At 35.0% G+C, this 20,584-nt stretch overlaps 2 protein-coding genes across 2 annotated transcripts in view; one reads left to right on the top strand and one right to left on the bottom strand.

Annotated features, from left to right (window-relative positions):
• The window catches only part of IFT74 (intraflagellar transport 74), a 38,833-nt gene that overhangs the window by 13,533 nt on the left and 4,716 nt on the right, over positions 1–20,584 (bottom strand). The window contains exons 9-14 of the mRNA XM_066988168.1: positions 9,399–9,537; positions 8,316–8,378; positions 7,296–7,439; positions 6,594–6,634; positions 5,287–5,366; positions 1,835–1,888 (exon numbers count right to left, since the gene is read on the bottom strand). Of these exons, the coding sequence (XP_066844269.1) occupies positions 1,835–1,888; positions 5,287–5,366; positions 6,594–6,634; positions 7,296–7,439; positions 8,316–8,378; positions 9,399–9,537 (521 nt within the window). The remainder of the gene's footprint in view (positions 1–1,834; positions 1,889–5,286; positions 5,367–6,593; positions 6,635–7,295; positions 7,440–8,315; positions 8,379–9,398; positions 9,538–20,584) is intronic.
• On the top strand, positions 13,046–19,496 carry LRRC19 (leucine rich repeat containing 19). The gene is made up of 5 exons (XM_013193386.3): positions 13,046–13,135; positions 15,519–15,611; positions 17,016–17,526; positions 17,712–17,921; positions 19,171–19,496. Exons 1-5 carry the CDS (start codon positions 13,109–13,111, stop codon positions 19,494–19,496), a joined length of 1,167 nt encoding a protein of 388 aa, XP_013048840.1. The 5' UTR covers positions 13,046–13,108.

Genomic DNA, 20,584 nt, shown 5'->3' with positions numbered 1-20,584 from the left:
CAATACTTGGTGAGTTTTAACCTTATAAAGTGTTGCCTAATATGCAACCTGAAATCCTTCCATGACTATTTGTGTATTACTCCTTTTCTCCTTTTCTATCCCCCATGTATATGTACAGATATATTATTCACTTATTCTCTGAAACAGCCTTTTCATGTATTTGATGACTTTCTTAAATTCTCTAAAATAAAAGACTAGTTCTTTAAAATTTCCTCACGGGTCATGTTTTCTGTATCCTTGATCAGTCACACCTCAGGACGGACAACCTCTACCTTCCCGTGCATTGAGCAGACCTAAAAACAGTACTCCAGCTGAAGCCTTCCTTAATGCACAAAGAACAAGATCACTTCGTTATTACAGAGTTGTGCCTGAGGAACTGCTCCTTGCTCTTTGAGGCTGATTACCCCTGCCCAAGTGTATGATCTTACACTTATCCTTGTCAATTTTTTTCTACATCACTTTAAATCTGCCATATTTTAAATTCTAACCTTATTCTCCATCATGATTTCAGTTTTTCCAATGTAGCTTTTTCTGTGAAAATATTTATTTACTCTATCTCCTGTCATCCCACTCACTAAAAAAAGATTGACAAACCTAAACATCCAACATGCTGCAAAATTCTACTCAACACATCCTTCCATCTTGACAGTGAATCCTTAATAATCAATAATTTGTTAATGAAATTCACAATATAGGCTAAAAATTGGACCATATTTCCATTCCTTGCTTCTAAGAAAATTACATGAGACAGAAGATGTACTGATGTATGTATACATCACCTGCTTCTCCTCCCTTAGTCTGCTATATTTTTCAGTCAAAAAAGGAAATTAGTTGTTTGTTCTTGACTAATCAATGTTATCGTTACTCATAATCATATTCTGTAACATTAACGTTGTTTGCTTGATTATTTTTTCCACAATCTTTCTGGAAATTGATGCTAAGGCGTCTGGTCTGTATTTCTCTGGCTATTCTTCTTCAAGACAGTTACAATACTTGCCCTATTCCCAGATTTGTATATGTTACCCCAAATCTCTCAGTTAATCTCAAATAGCTCTAGAGCTGCATCAGTATCCTCTGATTAAGTTCAAGTAATTTGAAAATCCAGTGACTCTTGTACATATGCTCCCACCCATATTTCCTCATTGTCATCTGAGACCTTGTTTTCAATCATGCTAGACTTATGTTACACTGAACAGTGTTAGAGAACACTGTTACACAGAAGTATTAGACACTTTGGTCTTCGTGGCACATTTATTGATCATTCTCCCCTTTTGCTGAGTAGCAAACCAACAGTTTACAATTGTAAATTTCCTACTACAATATAGTAGCTATAGAATATACTTTAAAAATACATCTGTTTTTATTCTTTTGCTAGATGCTGCTGAGATCTTCATAACATAAGAACGTTTTAATATGGAGCAGAACTTTAGTAGCATTCATCTTGAAAAAACAAATACAAAAAGCCTTAATTTTAAAGGTTTATGTGATATTTATGCATCCCAATTTTTAAGTTTTGCTTCTATTAATCAGACCTGACCAGCTGGTTTTATGTATCTCATTTAAATTCACTTTAAAATGAAATTCAGCACTATTTCACAAAATAAAGCTGTGTTCCTAAAACACTTAATGTTTGATGAAAAGCCTTGAAAGACACTTCAAATATCTGTGAATGTCCTGTAAATCTTAAGTTATCAATTATCTTGTCCTGAGACAGAACACAGAAACTTTTATGCAAAGATCAGGAGATCAGTTCTTTTCAGCTCTAAATTAACTAAGTGAAAATGGTGCAAAAACCCTGTATTTTAGTGGAATTAAAGTCTATTAGACAACTTACTGTCCATGCTTTCTTCTCTCTTCTTCAGCTCCTTGTATTTCCAATTTTCCTCTCCTGCAAGAGATGGAACATTGATTCAACTTTCTATTATCTCAGTCCTCAAATTTAAAAAAATAAAAATGAAGCATGTGTAAAAAGTAGAGAACTCATTCCATGTCATTTACTATCATCATTCAATTCAATATGTCATACACAGCTTTATATTAAAAAATAAGATAATTATCTTAATAAACCAGTCTCAATGCAATTTTTAGAACCTTTTAGAGGTTAGGATTTTTGATAAGTAAGAGTAGGATAAGTACTTGGTTTGAACAAAGGAAGTTGGCAGGATTTTTCTTAAGTCAGATGAATTTCAACAATAGAGAAAGAATGCTTTCATGTTTTTGGGCACCATGGTTAGTTAAACTTTGTGTGTCTTCATTTAACACATGAAGACAATTCAATGGCACTTCCACATATTAAAATGGACTTTCGTAAGGATATGCAGCTTGTAAGCTAGTTTGATAATCTCAGGAAATAAACAAGAAAACTGGTATAGGAAAATGAAATGCACAGAAAGTTTTCTACAGTAATGTTTAAAAGACCCTTTCTAACATGTTCTTTGTAGTGCTATTAGGAGTAATGAATATCATATCTTCATATCACGAATATCATATAATCAGTCCATCTTTATATCTAACAATTGACTACAAACAGCTCTTAATTAAAATGTACTAGTAAAGTGGCAGAGTTGCTGTATTTGCCACAGCTTTCAAGAAGCTGAGAAAATTCAGCTCCTAACAACCTTAAGTTGCAAACATCTAAATTTTTGATTGTTTGAGTTTTGTTCAAAGATTAATTTTCAGCTTGAGGTTGTGACTTTAAAAAATTCAAAGAAAAAGAATAACAGTAGAGATAGAAATAACAGAGCAAGCAAATTTATCGAGGTCTTTTTACTTGTATACTCCCCTGCTTTCCTTTTTATCTAGTATATACAAACATCCCAAACCCCTAAGGGACAGTAATTCTGCTTCAGCTTCCTTGTAGCTGTGGCTTTGTTCCTTGCTAGATTCTCTCTTTCATTTTGCAAGGCAAGTCTCCAATACTTGATAACTTAAAGTCTGTTGTAGTCTTCAAAAAGACTAGTTACACTCAGCCATGAAATAGAGCTATGCGATCATCCAAAGTTTTAAATAAAAAGCTATTTGAATTAAAGACCTTTATCTTTAAAATGCCTTTACAGAGAATTTTTCTTTAAAAGCTGGCATTATCCCATCAATGTTTTAGCCTTTCATTCAATTCATGAAATGTTATGTCTATTCCATTATCAGTTAATGCTGACTTTGACTAATCACTAAAACTAGCTGCTAATATATGCAGCATATAATTAAAGATATAATAAAACAATATGAACAAGTAAAAAACTTACCCAGTTAAGTGAAAACTGAAAAAAAACCCCTACTTATAGTTTACTTATTTTGTTTTTCCCACTCTTTCAAAAATGTTCCAAGCACTGAAATATTCATCCTAAAATATTCCAACACTTTCTAGTTGTAACTTCTTTTTTTTTTTTTTGACTGGCTAATTTACCTTAAATTTTACTCAAAAACTTTAACACCTGAAGTTTTGTGAATGCTTTGAAATATGCAATTTAAATACTGAGCCAGAAGAAAGTTGACTGGGTAAGGAGGGAGGACAGGAATCTCAAAGACAAAGTAGATGAGAGAATCATAAGTGCTTTAGCACATAAAAGAATTATTGATTCTTCTAACAATTTAAGAAAGGTTTTTATGAGTTAGTTATTCTTTTTGTTGCTACACACAGCATTCATATACACAATCAAGTTATACATGTTAACCACTTCCACAAATATGTTATAGGCACACATTTTTTCTACCTAAATGGGGTAAAACAATGCAGATGAATACAATTAATGCAGGGTAGCACAGTGTCAGCACTGTCAGATATGACCGTATCAGCAGCAGTCTCAAGCACTAGGACAACCAGACTTTGAGAGCAGATGCTTTCCCACTCAGCATATTGCCCCTTTTGTAGACTTAATATAAGGTATTTGACCATGCCACATCTCTTATATTGAAAAAGACCAGGCAGAACCCACTTTTAAACTGTAGCTATTTGCAGATTGCAACTGATGAGCCTTAAACTTATTTTCTTCTATGACACTGTGGCAAAACAAACTCTGGCTCAATACAGACTTTCAGGTCAAGGTAGGATCACAAGGTAGCTTTATTCTGCATATCCTGACTGTTACTCATGTGTTGAAGGAGAGCATGTGCTTTCTGCTACCGATAAGATAAATCCTCTTTGTCAATAAAACTTCCAGAATGCCAAAAGAAGTACAGACCAGCAATGAATTACTGTATGTGCAAATCTAACTATAAAATGTGAAAAGCAACTCACTTCTTACCTTCTGCATTTCTCCAAAGATACAACAAAAAAAGAAAGAGTTAAAAAAAAAAAAAAAGAAAGGAAATATAAAAGCAAGATAGTAAAACTGAAATTTATTTTGTCTGGAAATAGAAAAGCTAATAAGACAATTTTAATAAATTATTTGCATAAAAATAATGAAATATCGGGAAAAATATGCAATACATAATGCAAAAGATGAGAGGGATCATTTAGGGTCATTTTTTGGAATATCTGTTCACTTTGAAGAAATTCACAGCTAAATTTAACACTGTTTACCCATGAAAATGTATAAAGTAAAAAGGTCAAAAACATTAATTTATTAGTCCTAAAGAAGTTAAATAACTTGTTCCAAGATTTTCCAAAATATATACATGTATTTATCTAACTCCTACCTAACCAGAATCCACTATAATTAAACAATAGGTTTCCCATGGTATGAATTTCCATTTTAAGGAGAATCTGCCAGAGCTGCTGAGGGCCTATACTCAAACTAAGGTATTTCTCCAGAACTGTAACTTCCAGTGCTAAAACAAATCCCAACCTCACATAGACTAATACAACTACACTGGGTGTTTGCAGGAGTTAAGTTTCTAAGCTAGCACAATTTTTAGGCAATTCTTGAACTCTTCTTGCAGAGATCAACATAAGGAGTGTCCAAGACAGATAAAAAATCAAACTGAGTTCTAGCTGCTTTACATGTCGTTATTAGTTTAAACATTCTCACACCTGTGGACAGATATTAGGACAGAAAGCCAGACAGCTGTACTATTTTTTTATATGGTAGTTTTACCAATCACAACAAAGTTGATGAATGTTCCAGTATCAAGTGGGTACTTGCCATTTTTCACTATCTCAGCTTCTTATTTTTCAGCTTCTCTGAAAAGTCTGCACCCCTAGATAGAAACCTTTCTTCTGACAGTGAACAATGGGTATTTGCATAAACTCAAAAGTTTTCAAGCACTTAATGTCCACATTGTAACACAGGCGTGAAATCTTTTCCAGGTAGAGCCCTGCATGGCCTACCACAACTGAAGTGATATTACCTTGATGATTCTCCAAATCCATATCAAGTCGTTGAATAACCTTTTTAAAGTGGTTTGTTTTTTCTTTTACTTCTGCCAGCCTAATAAACAGATTATGAAATCCATGGTTAAAACTGCTTTGTAAAATACTTATTTTTTTAAAAGAAAAATGGAGAGAAGAATCAGAATCAAAATAACAAACCTAAGTTTCTCAAAAACAAGATAACATTAGGATTACTGTTATTATAAAACATACATGCAAAGTACCTTTCACTTTAGTCACAATCTCTATTAGATATAGATAGTCCTTCTTAGTAAGTGTGAGTACTGCTGCTCTTTTTCATTAAAACCTTTTTTTGAGTCATCAGTAGCTATAACCTTACTCAACTGGCCCCTCTGCTGGTTGCTATACAGCTCTGCAGAAGTACAACATAATTGGCCAACTCCATCAAGTGACTGTATTATGTAAAAATTACCTATGTGCTCACTAAAATCTGTTAAGAAATTGCCAAATAAAACACTGTATCTATAGATAATCAACTGAAATGAGGAAGAAAACTACCTTAGAAACATTTTTCTGTAAATTCTCAAACAGTTCTCCATTACTGCTTCTTACCAAGAATTCTGTTAAATAACTTATTAGCCAATCAAACGGTGACAATGCATTAAAAATTAACCAACGATTAAAACTGAAAGTACTTGTCAGAAAAATTTAAAATTGTTTAAATTTTAATTAAATTGTATTTTTTAAGTTATAATTTTAGTTAAAAAACCAGGAGAATACAATAATTATTTAAATACTTCTGTAAAGGAAGAAAAATCAAAAGACAAGATCACAGAAATATACTACTCTATCTGTCCCCCGTAACATATTACTATATATTATAACATTAACTGAGCTTCTGGCAAACCTACAGAAAGGTGTAGTATCCAAAAAGTAAGAAGCAATGCCCAGTTATTCTTCAGAATTGAAACTTCTGTAAGCAACTTTGTAACTCTACAGGCTTAAGAAACTGAAACAAACTAACAAACAAACTCTTCAAAATGGACTTGCAAGGAACAGCTCTTGGAATGTGTTCTGCAACCCTAAAGAAATTTATGTCAGTGCTATTAAGGCATGTTCATAAAGATAGGAAGTATCTTATGCCGACCTAAATGGTCCAGTACTACAAAAATCATTTAGCTGCAGCAGAAGGATATATTCTGTTCATTGTGTAAGGTTAAAATCAGTAGAGGATGCAACATGTAGTGAAAATGTGATAGGATTAATCTATCTCTCTGTAGGGGCTAAACATAATATATAACCACAATAAAACGGGATTACTCACTGTCTTTCCATACTTGCTATTTCTTGACTATCTTCTTTAACCTAAAGAAAAGTATAACAACTTTAACATATGAAATAAAATCTACAAATGAAGAAAGGAGAAATCCAAAAAATATTTCTTAATTCAGTACATGAGGAATAGAAACTCAGCATATGAGATCACAAACTTGTTGTCACATTGTCCAACAACAGCTCTTCACTGAGAGAAATGTTATTATTTATATTTGATCTCTTCCAAATGCTCCCCTGCTTTCTCCATACACATTTAAAAATCGGATATACTCATCAGTGCTGTTCAGTACAATAATCCACATAGTATGTATGCACGGATGGCTATATAACATGGCACAGTCCCTTGCAAAGTAATAAAATTGTTTCTTGATTACTACATCTGCACACTCTCCCAAAATGATGCAGTTTAGAGTTATGCTATAATACTGTTCAATAGGATCATTTTTCCCATCCCAACAGGACTGATGAATTTGAACAAGCTGAGAAGCTGACCGTGACAATTTTGTTATGGCTGAACCTGAAGCATCCCCTCCAGCCCATTCGTTACCTGAACTTGATTCCAGATGGTTTGTGCTGGTTAAAGACTAAATAATGGCAAGATTCAAAACCAAGTATTTTTCTTCCTCCATCACCCCTTAATACACTGATTGACTTTGAGAATCCTTTAAATGATACCATTTTATGTTCTTGCCTGCTTTAGTAATCTCTCTCTTTCCTCCTGTGGAGATTCCATGTTCTTGTCCTCAGCAATCATTTGATTTCGACGTTCTTCAAGCTCATGGAGCTTTTCATACAGCTGCATAGCCTCCTGTTTCACCAGGGAGTGCGCAATTTCCTGTCGGGAGAAACAAAACACCTACTACCAACTTCCAGACTGCAAGAGAACGTTGCAGAAATTGTTTTAATTGAATGACACTTAACCATACATTGAAAGTGAAGCTCACTTATTACCAATGGTACACAGGCAGTATAAAGAATGAATATAATCTGTAATCTCAAAAACACATTTTCTGGAATGGAATATCCCAGTCAGCATTTCTTGCTCTATGAGTTCACTTTCACGCCAACTTTCTGAGTAGATTTACTGCTATTTTATCATTTCTAGTGAAACACAAACCATATACAGTATTCCAAAAGAACAGAAAAATGTCTACAACTATTCAAAAGTGGTATTTTCTGAAGACATACATGACTGTATGTTTCAGCTTATGGATCCTTGTAGATCCATGAGAGACCCAATGTGAGAAGCTTCTCATTCTAGTAATGTAACACAGTGTATTAGAAGTGTGTGTTTACATGTTTGTGGGAGAAAAAACATCTCAGCTGGTACCACTTCGTGCTTCAAATGACACTTGCATTTGAAACAAGAAAATCATGCTCCCACATCATGTTGAAAAATTAGGTATCACAAATCCTTTAGAAAAACGTGGGTGGTAATTTCACATTTATCTTCGGAGAGCAATTCCAAATCAGTCACACATCACACAAAACATTTGATAACCATATGGCTAACTAAAGCTAGGAAGTTTTGTACTTGGCATCTAACAAAAGCATTTTAACCCACAGCTAATTATAAATTATTGGTGGAAAACAGAGAGGCAGCTTTGCCTTCTCATTCTAGAGCACAATTCTACAGTATATGAAAATTTAATGAGAAAGGTATTATTTATTACAGTAGAGTTGGTACAGAAACAGCTTTTATCATACATACAGCTCTTAGAGACTCCTCCTTCATGTTTAGTGCATCCAATTCCTGCTGTTGAACAATCAATTCCTAAACAGGAAAAAAATGCAAGATTTAGATAAAAAAATACTGCGTGATTAGATTGCTTTTTTATTCTGCATTCTAGCATCCAGAAGATGCTGTAAAATATCCCATTGGTCTTCTTAAAAGTTTAAAAATCAAGACTGTGTCCAGCTTCTCCAAATAGCTCAGACATAATATCCACTTACTTTCAGAAAACAAATTTTCCAATAAACTCTTATTATTCTTACTTGCTGTTGGGCAATAACCAAGAATTGCTGGCCTTTTTTACACTTTTTTTTTTTCTTAAAATCAGTACTGAGGGTGGAATTCATCATTTCTGCTTTAGAAGTTTAAAGTCAAATTTTAAAATCTGAACTAGTCACCACAGTTTCTTCAGTCAATAAAGGGACAGATAGGCCCTGACTCGTGATTCAGTTCATCCTATGATAGCTAGGAAGCACTAGATTTAAAAGATACCTATCTCTCTGTATAGACTTTACAGGGAAGCATCCTAAGACTGCATGCCTGAACATAGATGAAGTTATTCTAACCCTAAAGATTTTATTGCCTTTGTTAACATTATAAGTAGTGAAGCCACAAACATTTTAAAAGGCCCAGCGTACTTTTCTCATACATGCAAACATACAAGAAGCACAAAAAATCCCAGTCAGATTCATTTTTAGGCATGGGAAGAAAAATTTCTACTGGAGTGAAAAAAACACTGGGATTGTCTTTTCCCTTTTGCTTGCTTTTTACATGTGATCAAACACCTAAGCATTACAGAGCCTTTTAAAATATGCATGTCAATCCCCAAACAAGAAAGGAAAATGACGAACATAATTTGTTCTTAAGAAATACAGAAATACAAAGTATTTGTTTTCAGTCCATTGTTCTGTTTATTTTTCAGGCACTCTTACAATTGCTTACGATACCAGCAAGTTCTTTTATTATATTGCTCAGTTCTCACTTTAATATTTAAATTGTATCTGGAATTAATAAGGCCAGGTTTAGAAACATTTTAGGTTAAGTACTATGAAACAAACCAACCTGGGAGAGTTTTTCATTTGCAGTCTTCATCTCCATATATTTAGCTTGATTTTCTGGAGACATGTCTTTTATTATGTCATCTGCTACGACTTTTTCATGTTCAATATCTTCTTCCACAGCTTGAATTAACTTTTCCGTGCTGTAAAAGTTACAAAATTGTGCTATTTTTACTAGTCCATGTTTACTTTAAACACACATTTAAAACTCTGCTATTCCTTCAGCCTGCCTAAAGTGATTTCTAACACAAAAACTTCACAGACTTCAAGAAAACAAGTTACCTACTTATATCTATCTCCTTGGAGTTGCATTAGCTATATAAACATTCGTATCGTGGAATGCAGAAGATAAAGAATTCTTTGCCTTTACTGTACCCATGTAGTACTTCCCAATGTGACAACACTGTCTACCTGCATAGTCCTCAAAACTGGCAGAAGTATATTTCTTCCCCTCTTTGGTCTGTATCAGTGAATTCTTGGAATGAGAACTGGCAGTCTGAAATAAAGAACCTGGAATATAATTTGTGAATGCACATTAAGAGAACATACTATACAGTTACCAGGTGCTGGATAATGATGGTAAGAAGACTTCGCTTTAGCAATGAATTGCTAAAGAACAGAAAGTGGCTTTGTAGCCTTAAGGAGCGTGGAGATCTTTAACCATGCAAGAACTAAGCAATTAGCCATTCCTGATGTTCTTGATTAATGACTGTAAACCTGTTAGAAAATCAAGTAACTGCAACCAGAAAAAAATCTCTACCACTGCAACTGCAATAAGCTGCAGCTAGATGTATTAGCAGTTAAGGAAGGCATAAAGCGCCGTTCTCACTGCTTAATGTAAAGTCTTCTGATTTCTATGAAACTCCTGAAAGCTAGTGAGTCAAGTAATTTGAGAGCACAGCTGAAGATGAACTAAAAGTCCTGAGACACTGAACAGTAAGTCTTTTTCCTCAAAAGGCCTTCCTTTACAGTTCGTAAAATATTGTTTACACTGCTGGCTTTCAGAGTGCTTCTTGCAAAATTAGCTTTATTTTTATCCATTTTTCATTAACTCTTCCTGAGTTGCAAGATACCAAAAATTTGAAATTGTGTGACTGATGCTATTAGATCCATGACAGTAGGCAAGAATGCCCTCAGGCTTCAAACGTGGTGCAAAATAATGGAACTGCTCAAGGATAACCTTGGGATAAGAGAATAATGAACATTTCATTGAAGCACATACAGTTGATTTTGGAATGGACTTCTGATGATCAGCTTGTGCAGCCCCATTACTCAAAGCACAATCAGCTAGAACAGGTTGTCAGTGTCTCGTTCAGGCAGCTTTTGATTACATTGAATAATGTAGACTCCATAACTTTTCTGGGAAATGTTTCAAGGTATGGCCACCTTTACCGTATAAGAGTTTTTTCTGTTTAAATTAAATTTCCTGTACTTCAATTTGTACTCATTGCCTCTTATCTTGCCCTTGGGCATCACTGAGAAGAGATTGGCTCCATCTTCTTTATTCCTGCATATCAGATAAGACACTCCCTAACCTTCCTCTTCTGGAGATTAAACAATTCCATCTCTCTCAGCCATTCCTCAGAATTTCCACCGTTTCTGAGGATTACTGAGGAAAGATTCAGAAGTGTAACCAATCTTGCAAATGATTTCAGGCAAGACCTATAATCTCCAGGAATCTGATGATGTTAAGGATACATTTTAAGGATAACAACCTGTGTTGCAAAGATGTTTTGGAACCTGATGATGAAGAAGTAAGCGAAAGTGATGATCTTCTACATTCCCTGGCAAATTTGCAGTGCAGTGGAACTTTACTTGATGTATTGGATGATTTTAACATGAAGGTAAATGGAACATCCTCTTGAGAGTAACAATAGTTTGTTCAAACCTAGTCCAAAGAATGAGGCCCTTGCTGTAAGTACACCAGTATATGAATGGATTATTATGTTACGTTTGGGAAAGGTGTAATTTGTTAAGTGAAGCTTGCTTTTAAACTATGCAAGTAGTAAACTATCCAAGATTGTCTGTAAGGCATGGAACTAGAATTGGCAGAGAGATTTTATGTTTCTTCGTTATTGGAGGCTCCTCATGCCTATGAAAAGTGTTGCGAGGTCTCAGCAGTGACCATTTCTAATAAATCAAGCCCAACTGAAGGCATGGTTGAATGAAAAAAAGAAACATTCCAAGGAAGAATTCAAGAAAATCTTAAGGTTACTAATTTCCAGAACAAATCTCCGCACCAGATGCAAATTCTCTGGAGAGACTGATCATAATTAGTACTGATCATAGGGAACTTGTCTCTACATACAACAGGTGGCTTTTCCTGAAGATCACTGGGGCATTTATGGAGGAAGAGAAGAATACAGCTTGATACATTCCTCTCGTGTTCCAAAACAGCACATGGAAGCAGCTGTCACTGTTGAGGGCAGTGGCATCTCCACGCTCTACTGAATTTTTCTCATCTATGTCTGAGATTGCAAATCTGACTGATAGAATATGGAAAGACAGTCTACTTTTCCACCCCACTGATGTAAAAGTAGGTGCAGCCAAATAACTGAGTAGTCTATTTACCGGCAGCAAGTTTATTTTTAATGTGATGTGGACTTCTGGCTAGATACACCAGTATCTTCACAAGACTAGAAGTGACTGATTTAGATGTGATGTATCATTTCTGATAGCAGTGTTTTGACAGAAAATTAAAGCACAGTGCTTTTCTAAGAGGCACTAAAATGATCAGCAGTGGCTGTAACAGGAGGATAGTTCATTGCCACAGGTAGTGCAACACTTAAGACTACTGGGGAAGCTGAAACAAGGTTGAGACTTGGAAGTCACAGAACATTCTGAGATATTACACAAAAATCAAAGTGGCAGTAACATCAAAGACAGCTACTGAAGTAGAAAGGTTTCTACTCAGCCCCATATCTGAGAAGAATGAAGAAGAGGACGGTGAATCCTTCTGTAGATTCACGCTGTGCATTGGGTAGAGTGAAATTGAGAGAATGAGCATCATCAGAAGAAAAAAAATAGTGGACATAGTGTTAGTGTATCAATATAATCCCTTTGTCAATCTGCGTAAAGACATGCTCTCAGATCAGAGCAAATACCTTTTTCTTTTCTTTCCTTTTTTAGAATTTCTTCCTGAAGTATAGCACATGTAACAGATGTCCCTAAATGCTTGTAATCCTTTGTAAACAATGAGCTTTATTTTTAACATACTCCATAGCTTTTCTTATGCTAAGAGTAAAGATCTCTACTAGAGATTTTTACTAGAGATCTACTAGGCTGGGGATCTACTAGAGATCTCTACTAGCGATCTTTACTTCAGTATGCAAAACTCATGAAACTTTCTTCATTTAAAGATAGGTCTCATAAAAAAAAATAAATCCAAGTCTTCATCTGTCTCCAACATTTCTTTAACTGACAATAAAACACAGCTTGCTTCTAAATACCCTGTGGCATTTTAACTCAGTGCTTCCTATGTGATCTGGAACTTGCCACTTGGGCATACTTCCATTACCCTTCCGTATTGGCTGCGGAACCAATTAAATCTTAGATGATTATAAGAAATTGCTCAACCTAGTCAATCGTTTGCTAAAGATGTTCTAGCTTCCTTATTTTTTTACACTGCCTGCTTATTCATTAGGTACAAAGGTTGGACAAAAACGAAGTGCTGTTACATGATATTATTTCTTGTCAGTGCATTGAAAAGTGTACATGCTGCCTCTAAGAAGCAACAGAAAGGTAAGACACTTGGAACACCTTTTTCAAAATGTAGGTGAAGATTTATTAGTATAACTTTTCTGCTAGACTGGAAACAAATATATCTTGAGATAAGTTAAAAGTTCAGAAATTACTGTGAACCTTCAACATGCAAAGGAAGTAAATTGTGCTTCAGTTAAAAGACAGGGAACAGTCTGATTCTTTTCTGGAAACCAGAGTACTTGATTATACAAACTCCATAACCTCCCCAAATCTGCCATTTTCTTTACAAATGCAACAAAAGCAACCGAAGTTACATTACTATTAAATAGTAAAAGTCTCCAAAACTCTTCTAAGGAAAACCTTTTAAAGAAACACTTCTGAGTTGAAATGACAAATGTCAAAGTATTATCAATGTATTGCCAGGCTCAGTTTCTTTCAAAAACTTTAAGCAGCAATTCTTAAAATCTGGCTTTACTAAAAAGCTACAGTGCAATTAAAATTCCAGATGCTTTCCTGTTTTTCCACTGATTACTTGGGTTCCCCCATACACAATGCAAGAAATCAACATTGTAAGAACAACCCTAATTTTTCAACAGTAGTAAAGTAAAAAAGAAGAAACCGTGTTTTTGCCTTAGACATATGTGCAGTGCTTTTTTAGACAGAAAAATGATTTTTCCAGTTAACGGCATCCCTGTTACTTGAATATGCTAATGGTTTCTTTGAACTTCTGAAAAAAAAAAACCTTTCATTTTTAATTTGATTGTTATTGATTAACTTACAGACTGAGAAACTTTTTAAAAAATATCTTAATATATTTTCCCACTCTCCTAATGACAGCATGTTTTTTTCCTGAAACCTGCAAACTACAATAATGCTGTTAATCTGTATTTCTAGATAGCATGGTTAAGGTCTGCTCTGTTTCTGAACATCTTGGAAGAGATCTCTCTGAAGTCCAAGTGTGTCCCAATACCATAGTTGATATTGGGAGTTCACAAACTGCCACGTTTTCCACTAGCAACATGCAAATTGCCTCCAAAAACAAAGCAGCCACCAATACTATTACTGACAAGAACAGTACTAACACAGGAACTTAATACCACTGAGGCTAGCACCCCCTTGTCCCTGATAATGTCTTTTTTTGTTTAATGCAAATTTCCAATAGCACTCAGAGTAGTAGATCAGGATACGTACAAACTCTTTCCAGGAAGTTACAAAGTTTAGATACTGATTCACGGAGGTGAATAAGGTCAGTCCGTAGAGACACAAATGCATAGAAGCAAGCAGATTTTTTTTTCTTTTATCTGACTGGCTGTCTATATTTAGCATTGCTCCTTGTTGGTACAATTGAGCTTCCTTATGTAATTCTGTCCCCGCTCCCTTTTCTGTTAAATTCAGTGAACTCTCTACTGTTCAAAATACAATAATCAGTTTAAACCTTATCTTTTTTGCCTTCTTTAATCTGGAAGATCACAATCTAGAAACGAGATATTGAGGTTCATTTAGTCTACTACCTTTTCTCTATGAGACTTCAGAGGCTTAAGCAAAACTGGAAAAATGTTACAAAAGGAATAATCTACCTCTTGCATAACATTTTAATTCGAATCTGGCATAAACATGGATCAGTTTAACATCTGAAAGACAAGATTTAGCATTCCTTCTCAGCAGATCTTGCAAATAATGCCCAATTTCTCTCAGAGAAGTTAATATTGCAGTCAATACCGTTTGTTAAAAAAGCCTGCCTGACTCTCAAAAAACAAGGTACAAACCTGTACAAAAACACCAGCAAAAGGGACTGAACCGTGCTTACTTAGTTCCAAAGATCATCAGAGCAACCACTACACCTTCGTAACGCAGACGTACATTGCTTATGGCATGTATTATAGTATGGATAACACAGAGATTAGAAGATCATTCTACTCATTAAATGTTCACAAAACCTGTGTATTCACATAAGAATATACGAGATACCTGGCCAAATAAACCAACAATCTAGTACAGCATTCTGCCTCTACCAGTGGCAACAAAATAGGGACAGTAACCAAGCCCAGATACTCTTTTCAGTTGATTCCTATCGTAGACTTCCAGTACCCCAAACTGCTTTAATAGGGTATTAATGTGTATACCTCTGCCTATTGATTTTATCCATTTGTGAAACTCTTGTCTACTAACTTGTCTAATCAATTCATTTTCTATCTTCTGATACTGTCCACTGGATTTTAGGTTTGTCTCGATCCAGTGAAAGCTCAATGCATTAAGGCTGATAATGTGATTTTTCTCTTAACTTTACATCTTACAGTATCTGTGCAGAACAATTTTTTTTTTTACATTATGATGGAAATAACTATTTATTAATTTGTTAAACTGCTACTACAAAAGACACTGGTACTCTTGATATTTTAAAGTGTTATTTGCTTATTGCTAGGCAGTGAACATGAAGTTCTCTTGGCTCATGATCTGGGCTGGAACACTGTTTTTGAATCCAGTCACTGCTGACTGCAACATTACATCTCAAACTGTAAGTTCTATGTGCATGTAAATTACCCTTATTCTTGAGATACAGTAGAAATTAAAGACTTCTAAAAGCCTGCGAACATGAAATTCCTGAGTATAGAAGCAGACAGATACAAATAAAATGACACATTTTCCTGCGAAAAGGGAATTTTCTGCTACCAATCATTCTAAGTGGGGGAGTAACACTGAAACATATTTGGGATGGTTTTATATTTCAGTCAAAACTCTGCAGACAACAGGAGTGCCTCCTTTATATCTACACCATTTTGCAACAGGCCTAAATCACAACAGCTATTTGGACAAGACCAACTACTTCCTGAGAGATTGTTTTGAGAGATTTTTTGAGTTAGCACTTGCCCAAGTCAGGTCCAAATGTGTACAAGATATTTTTGAAGGATTCTTTTAGAGAATAGTTTAATGGATTTTGTATTTATATATAGCAGAATTAAGAGTCTGGCAGAAAAAAAACACAAAACTGTTATTGAACTGTTTGCTCTTACGGTCTGCTGCTTCAGTACTGTTTCTACTGTTTGTTCATTGCTAGGACAAACATGAAGAAAAAATGCATATGCAGACACTACACCTAATTTGTTTTTAAATAAGCTATCTAGACTCAGCCTGGTAACAGCAGTAACGACTTGAACATAGGCTACTTCCCTATCAAGAGGAACAATAAACCAACCTGTTTCCAGTGCAAGCTGCAGTGATGCATACACATACCTACAAGGAAATCTAATCTTTTCAGAAAGGAAAAATGTTTCTAGGCATTAAGAATATAAATACTCTCAAACCTGAAAAGTCTAAAGCTATGCTAAACTTCAACTCAGAAAACCAAAATGAATTTAAATGCCATATTTATAATAAAAATATGTAGTCAATCTGGTTGAAGGTCTGCTCCAAAGATGTTTTCAACAGTAAACACAGCTATTTTAAAACAAGTCAATCCATTTGAAAAAACACATATAAATTAATTGTCAGGCTTGAATCTACTTTCTCTGACAACTTCACTTGGTGGCTTCTCTATTTTGTGGCAAAGGAATCCTTTTCCTACCCAGCCAGACTTCACATTAGAATTCCAAAACAGACAGCCCTATTACCTCCAAAATAGCATGTCAGACTGGTTATACTTTGGATATTATTCACATAAGCATTGCAACTTTAAGAGTTTAAGCACTAAGTTTCTTAGCACTTCAAGTCTCTACACACTGGGATGATTCATTCCCCTGTATCATTAATCGACAAGCATATTAAGAAAAGCATAAACAAAAAGGCAGGAAGACCAGCAGAATTTTTCTTGTAAAGGGCTGACATTAAATGGATTTTTTATTCCCTTAAAAGTCATCACTGGGACTCCATCACAAGACGTTCCTACAATATTTTAATTGTTAACATTATCTTTTTTCAACAGGTCATTTGTGAGGAGTCTGGAAAGAACCTCTCTCGTATCCCCACTGATCTTTTGCCAAACGTTACTATATTAAGCCTCAAAAATAATAAAATCACTTTAAAAGACAATGGCAAAGATATTCTTCCAAGGCTTACTAACCTCACCGTACTTTATCTGAATGAAAACATGATTACTGTACTGTGTAATAACAGCTTCTACAACTTGACAAAACTTTTAATTCTGGATATCAGCAACAATCATATTAGCATAGTTCATCCATCAGCATTTGCAGGACTAAATCAACTGACAGTGTTGAATCTGTCCGATAACAGGATTACTCAATTAGATTCAGATGTATTTTCTTCTCTAAAAAGTCTCAGAGTTTTGAATCTACAAAATAACTTTTTGAAATCTTTTCATATAAAATCATCTTTTAAATTGGCTACAATTACCTTAGCTGGAAACCCATGGAACTGCTCCTGTGCCCTCCTTGATTTACAGATATGGTTAACTGCTTCCAATGTGACAATGGGTAAGTTCTGCTAAGAGCAGCATTTCATACCTGTTTGCATCTTATCTTAGCTATTCCTGATGTGAATAGTATCCACCATGTATTCTGTATTTTGCAGTGATGAATTAATTATCGGTGATTTTTTTAGATCAGAGTGCAGATTAATTAACAGTATCTAATAGGATCTCCATTGCTCATATTCACAGAAAATGAAAACAACACTATTTGTACATTCCCCAAAACAAAGGAAAAATTGTCCATCAGGGCTGCAGCTATACAACCAGCTGACTGTGAAACTGAAGAAGCTTCTCTGGAAACCAGTATAACTTCAAATTCTACCATTAAGCGCAGAAGCACGGCCTTCCTAACAGCTCTGACTCCAAACAACATCACTGAAAACAACGGAACACATGCAGGTAATACAATGACGTTTCCCTTTACTGCTTGCAATGTTTTATTTGCTGACCCATGATTTCATATGGTTTTGCATTCCTAGTACACTGTAATTCTTCCACAAAAGTCAGGGCTATGGAACAAGTGTATTTCCAGATTTTGTTAGACCATATTAGATACTGCAGTGAATGTTATGCTCTACTAAGCAAGGCTACAAAACAGATAAACCACACCTTAAACAACACTAAAAATTGATGGTGTGAAAATTTCTAAGGCTTGAAATTCAGAAAATTTTCCAGATGTCTGCATAAAAAAAAAAAAAAAATCTTCCAAACTAACTGCTCACAAGATGTAGTCTTCTTAAAAAGTAAAAGATTGAGTATATTAATTCTTGTCCTGCTCTCAACTGTGTTCAGTGGAAAGGACACAGCTGTGCACACCCCATATTCTTTAAAAAAAAAAAAAAATCAGTAATAGCCTCCTTACATCATTTTTTGATGCTAATTCCAACATTATTTGGTAAGATTCTAAGTGTCCTTCTGGGAAAAATCAAATTTCTCTTTTTCTTACATCCGAATTAATGTTCTCCACTTTCCCATAATGAAATACTCCACTTCCTGCTTTTGGCTAAAGCAGGAATACCCATCTTCTGGTACACACACAAATCGTAAGCCACCACTGCCACTGACTTCTTTTGCTGTAGCCAGCATCTATAATGTATCACGTGACAGTGGCCAGCACATAAAACCAACTTGTAAACAAAGACTACTGATACCTACAGTCTATTGAAATTTTTATTATAAAAGTAATGTAACTAAAAGGATTACAAACAATGTGGTATTTCAGGATGCAGACATCATCACCATGTAGAAATTTACGCCTGGGAAATAGAATTTAATGTCAATTACTGTTTTTTATTTTTTCCATTCTCAAAACCAGTCCTGGATTTTTTTTTTTTTGAAAAAAAAAAAAAAAAAAGAGGTTTATTTTATCTACGCCTCCAGAACTTCAGATGACTTTTAAACAATTGTTTAATTTTAATAAATACGCATGGTGAGTTTACATTGCTATGAAATACGAGATATACGTGCATTTTTGATTTTACAAGCTCTCCAATAACAGCAGAAACTAACACTTCTGAGACACTTATTTATTCCTGTATAATCTTCTATTTTCTGAGTTCTCAATCTATTCAAAAATTAATACCAGAGTTCTTTCAGATATTATACATAAAGATGACTGTTTTTTTTTTCCCCCCTATCTGTTTTCAAGAGCTTCCACTCCTTGGCAAAAGTTGGACCTTCCTAGTGGGAGTCCTAGGGTTTGTCCTAAGCACTACATTCCTGATTTTTACTGCCATAAAATGCCCAACATGGTATCACTATTTGATCAGCTACAGTCACCGTCGTCTGGAAGAAAATGACCCAGAGATAACTGAACAGGAGTTCTCAGCTGACATGAGTTCTTTTCCTGCAGTATCAGATACAAGCAATGAAGATCCCATAGTAATATTTGAGAAAACTACTGAATTTGAGCCTGGCGAAGATGGATTTATTGAGGATAAATACATAGATTCATATATAACCGAGGAGAGCTAATGTTCTACACAATGGATGATGAACTGACTTTTCAAAACTGTAGTATACTTGCTCCATCTACTTAGCCTTCCACGTTTTGCTACTTATGTACAATACCAACTGAACCTAAGCAGTCCATCTCCTTTCATCTCATCAAGTCTGAAACAAGCTATTGCTTCATGAATCATGAAATAAGTATTTCAAAACATGAAATAACACTGATCATGTTATTTTTTATGGGGGATAAAAAGCATACCGTACACTGCTTAACATGACCATATCTTCAAAAAGCAGCTTGTGAAGCTGCCATAATTACTGACGCTCAAGAGGTGAAGAAGCCAGAGATGAAAAAATATTTATTTAAAGCACTGAAGAAGCAGACCACAGTCAGACTGGGGACTGAATCCGAATCAACAATGTCACAGCATTAGCAGAGTAACAAAGACCAACTTCTCCACTCCCTTAAATGTGTCTACATACAGTAAAATGATAAATATCATTATTGCATATAGAATCATAGAATCTTTAAGGTTGGAAAAGACCTCCAAGATCATCTGGTCCAACCATCCTGCTAGCACCAATATTATCCACTAAACCATGCCTTTATGCCTTAGTTTGATACTGAACCAATGCTTTTCTCTGCACATTTTGTTAACGCTTAAAAATGCATTTAGGGATAGAATAGACATATTTACAAGCTGTTGAAAACCACAGTATTAGTGGAAAAGTGCATATTAAATGGCAAATCGTTATTTTAAAAAGTATTTATTTATGCATAAAACCTTATTGTTCTTTCTGGCGCCCAGTAGGATCAGACTTACTTCTCCTTATATCTCCTGTCCCTAAATTAAACATCTCAAACTCACCTTCTCAGCTTAACAGTACACGAGCCGTTCTCATGGCTTTCGAATTCTTACTGCAAGCATCTCACTGATCTCGTCTTCCTTTCCACACATCCTTACTTTACCAGACAGGAATCTCAGTTCTAGACCCCACTTCTGCTTACTTTCTCCACTCTGCTACTGAAACACAACCTCCAAAATCCAGGACCTTAAAAGTAGGTCCTCACAATCCAGGAGTCTTCACTGCCACCTAGCTCCTCCTGGATG

This window comes from Anser cygnoides, chromosome Z (genome assembly GCF_040182565.1).
Source record: "Anser cygnoides isolate HZ-2024a breed goose chromosome Z, Taihu_goose_T2T_genome, whole genome shotgun sequence".
NCBI classification, from domain to species: domain Eukaryota; kingdom Metazoa; phylum Chordata; class Aves; order Anseriformes; family Anatidae; genus Anser; species Anser cygnoides.
This window is presented reverse-complemented; position numbering and strand designations above follow the sequence as displayed.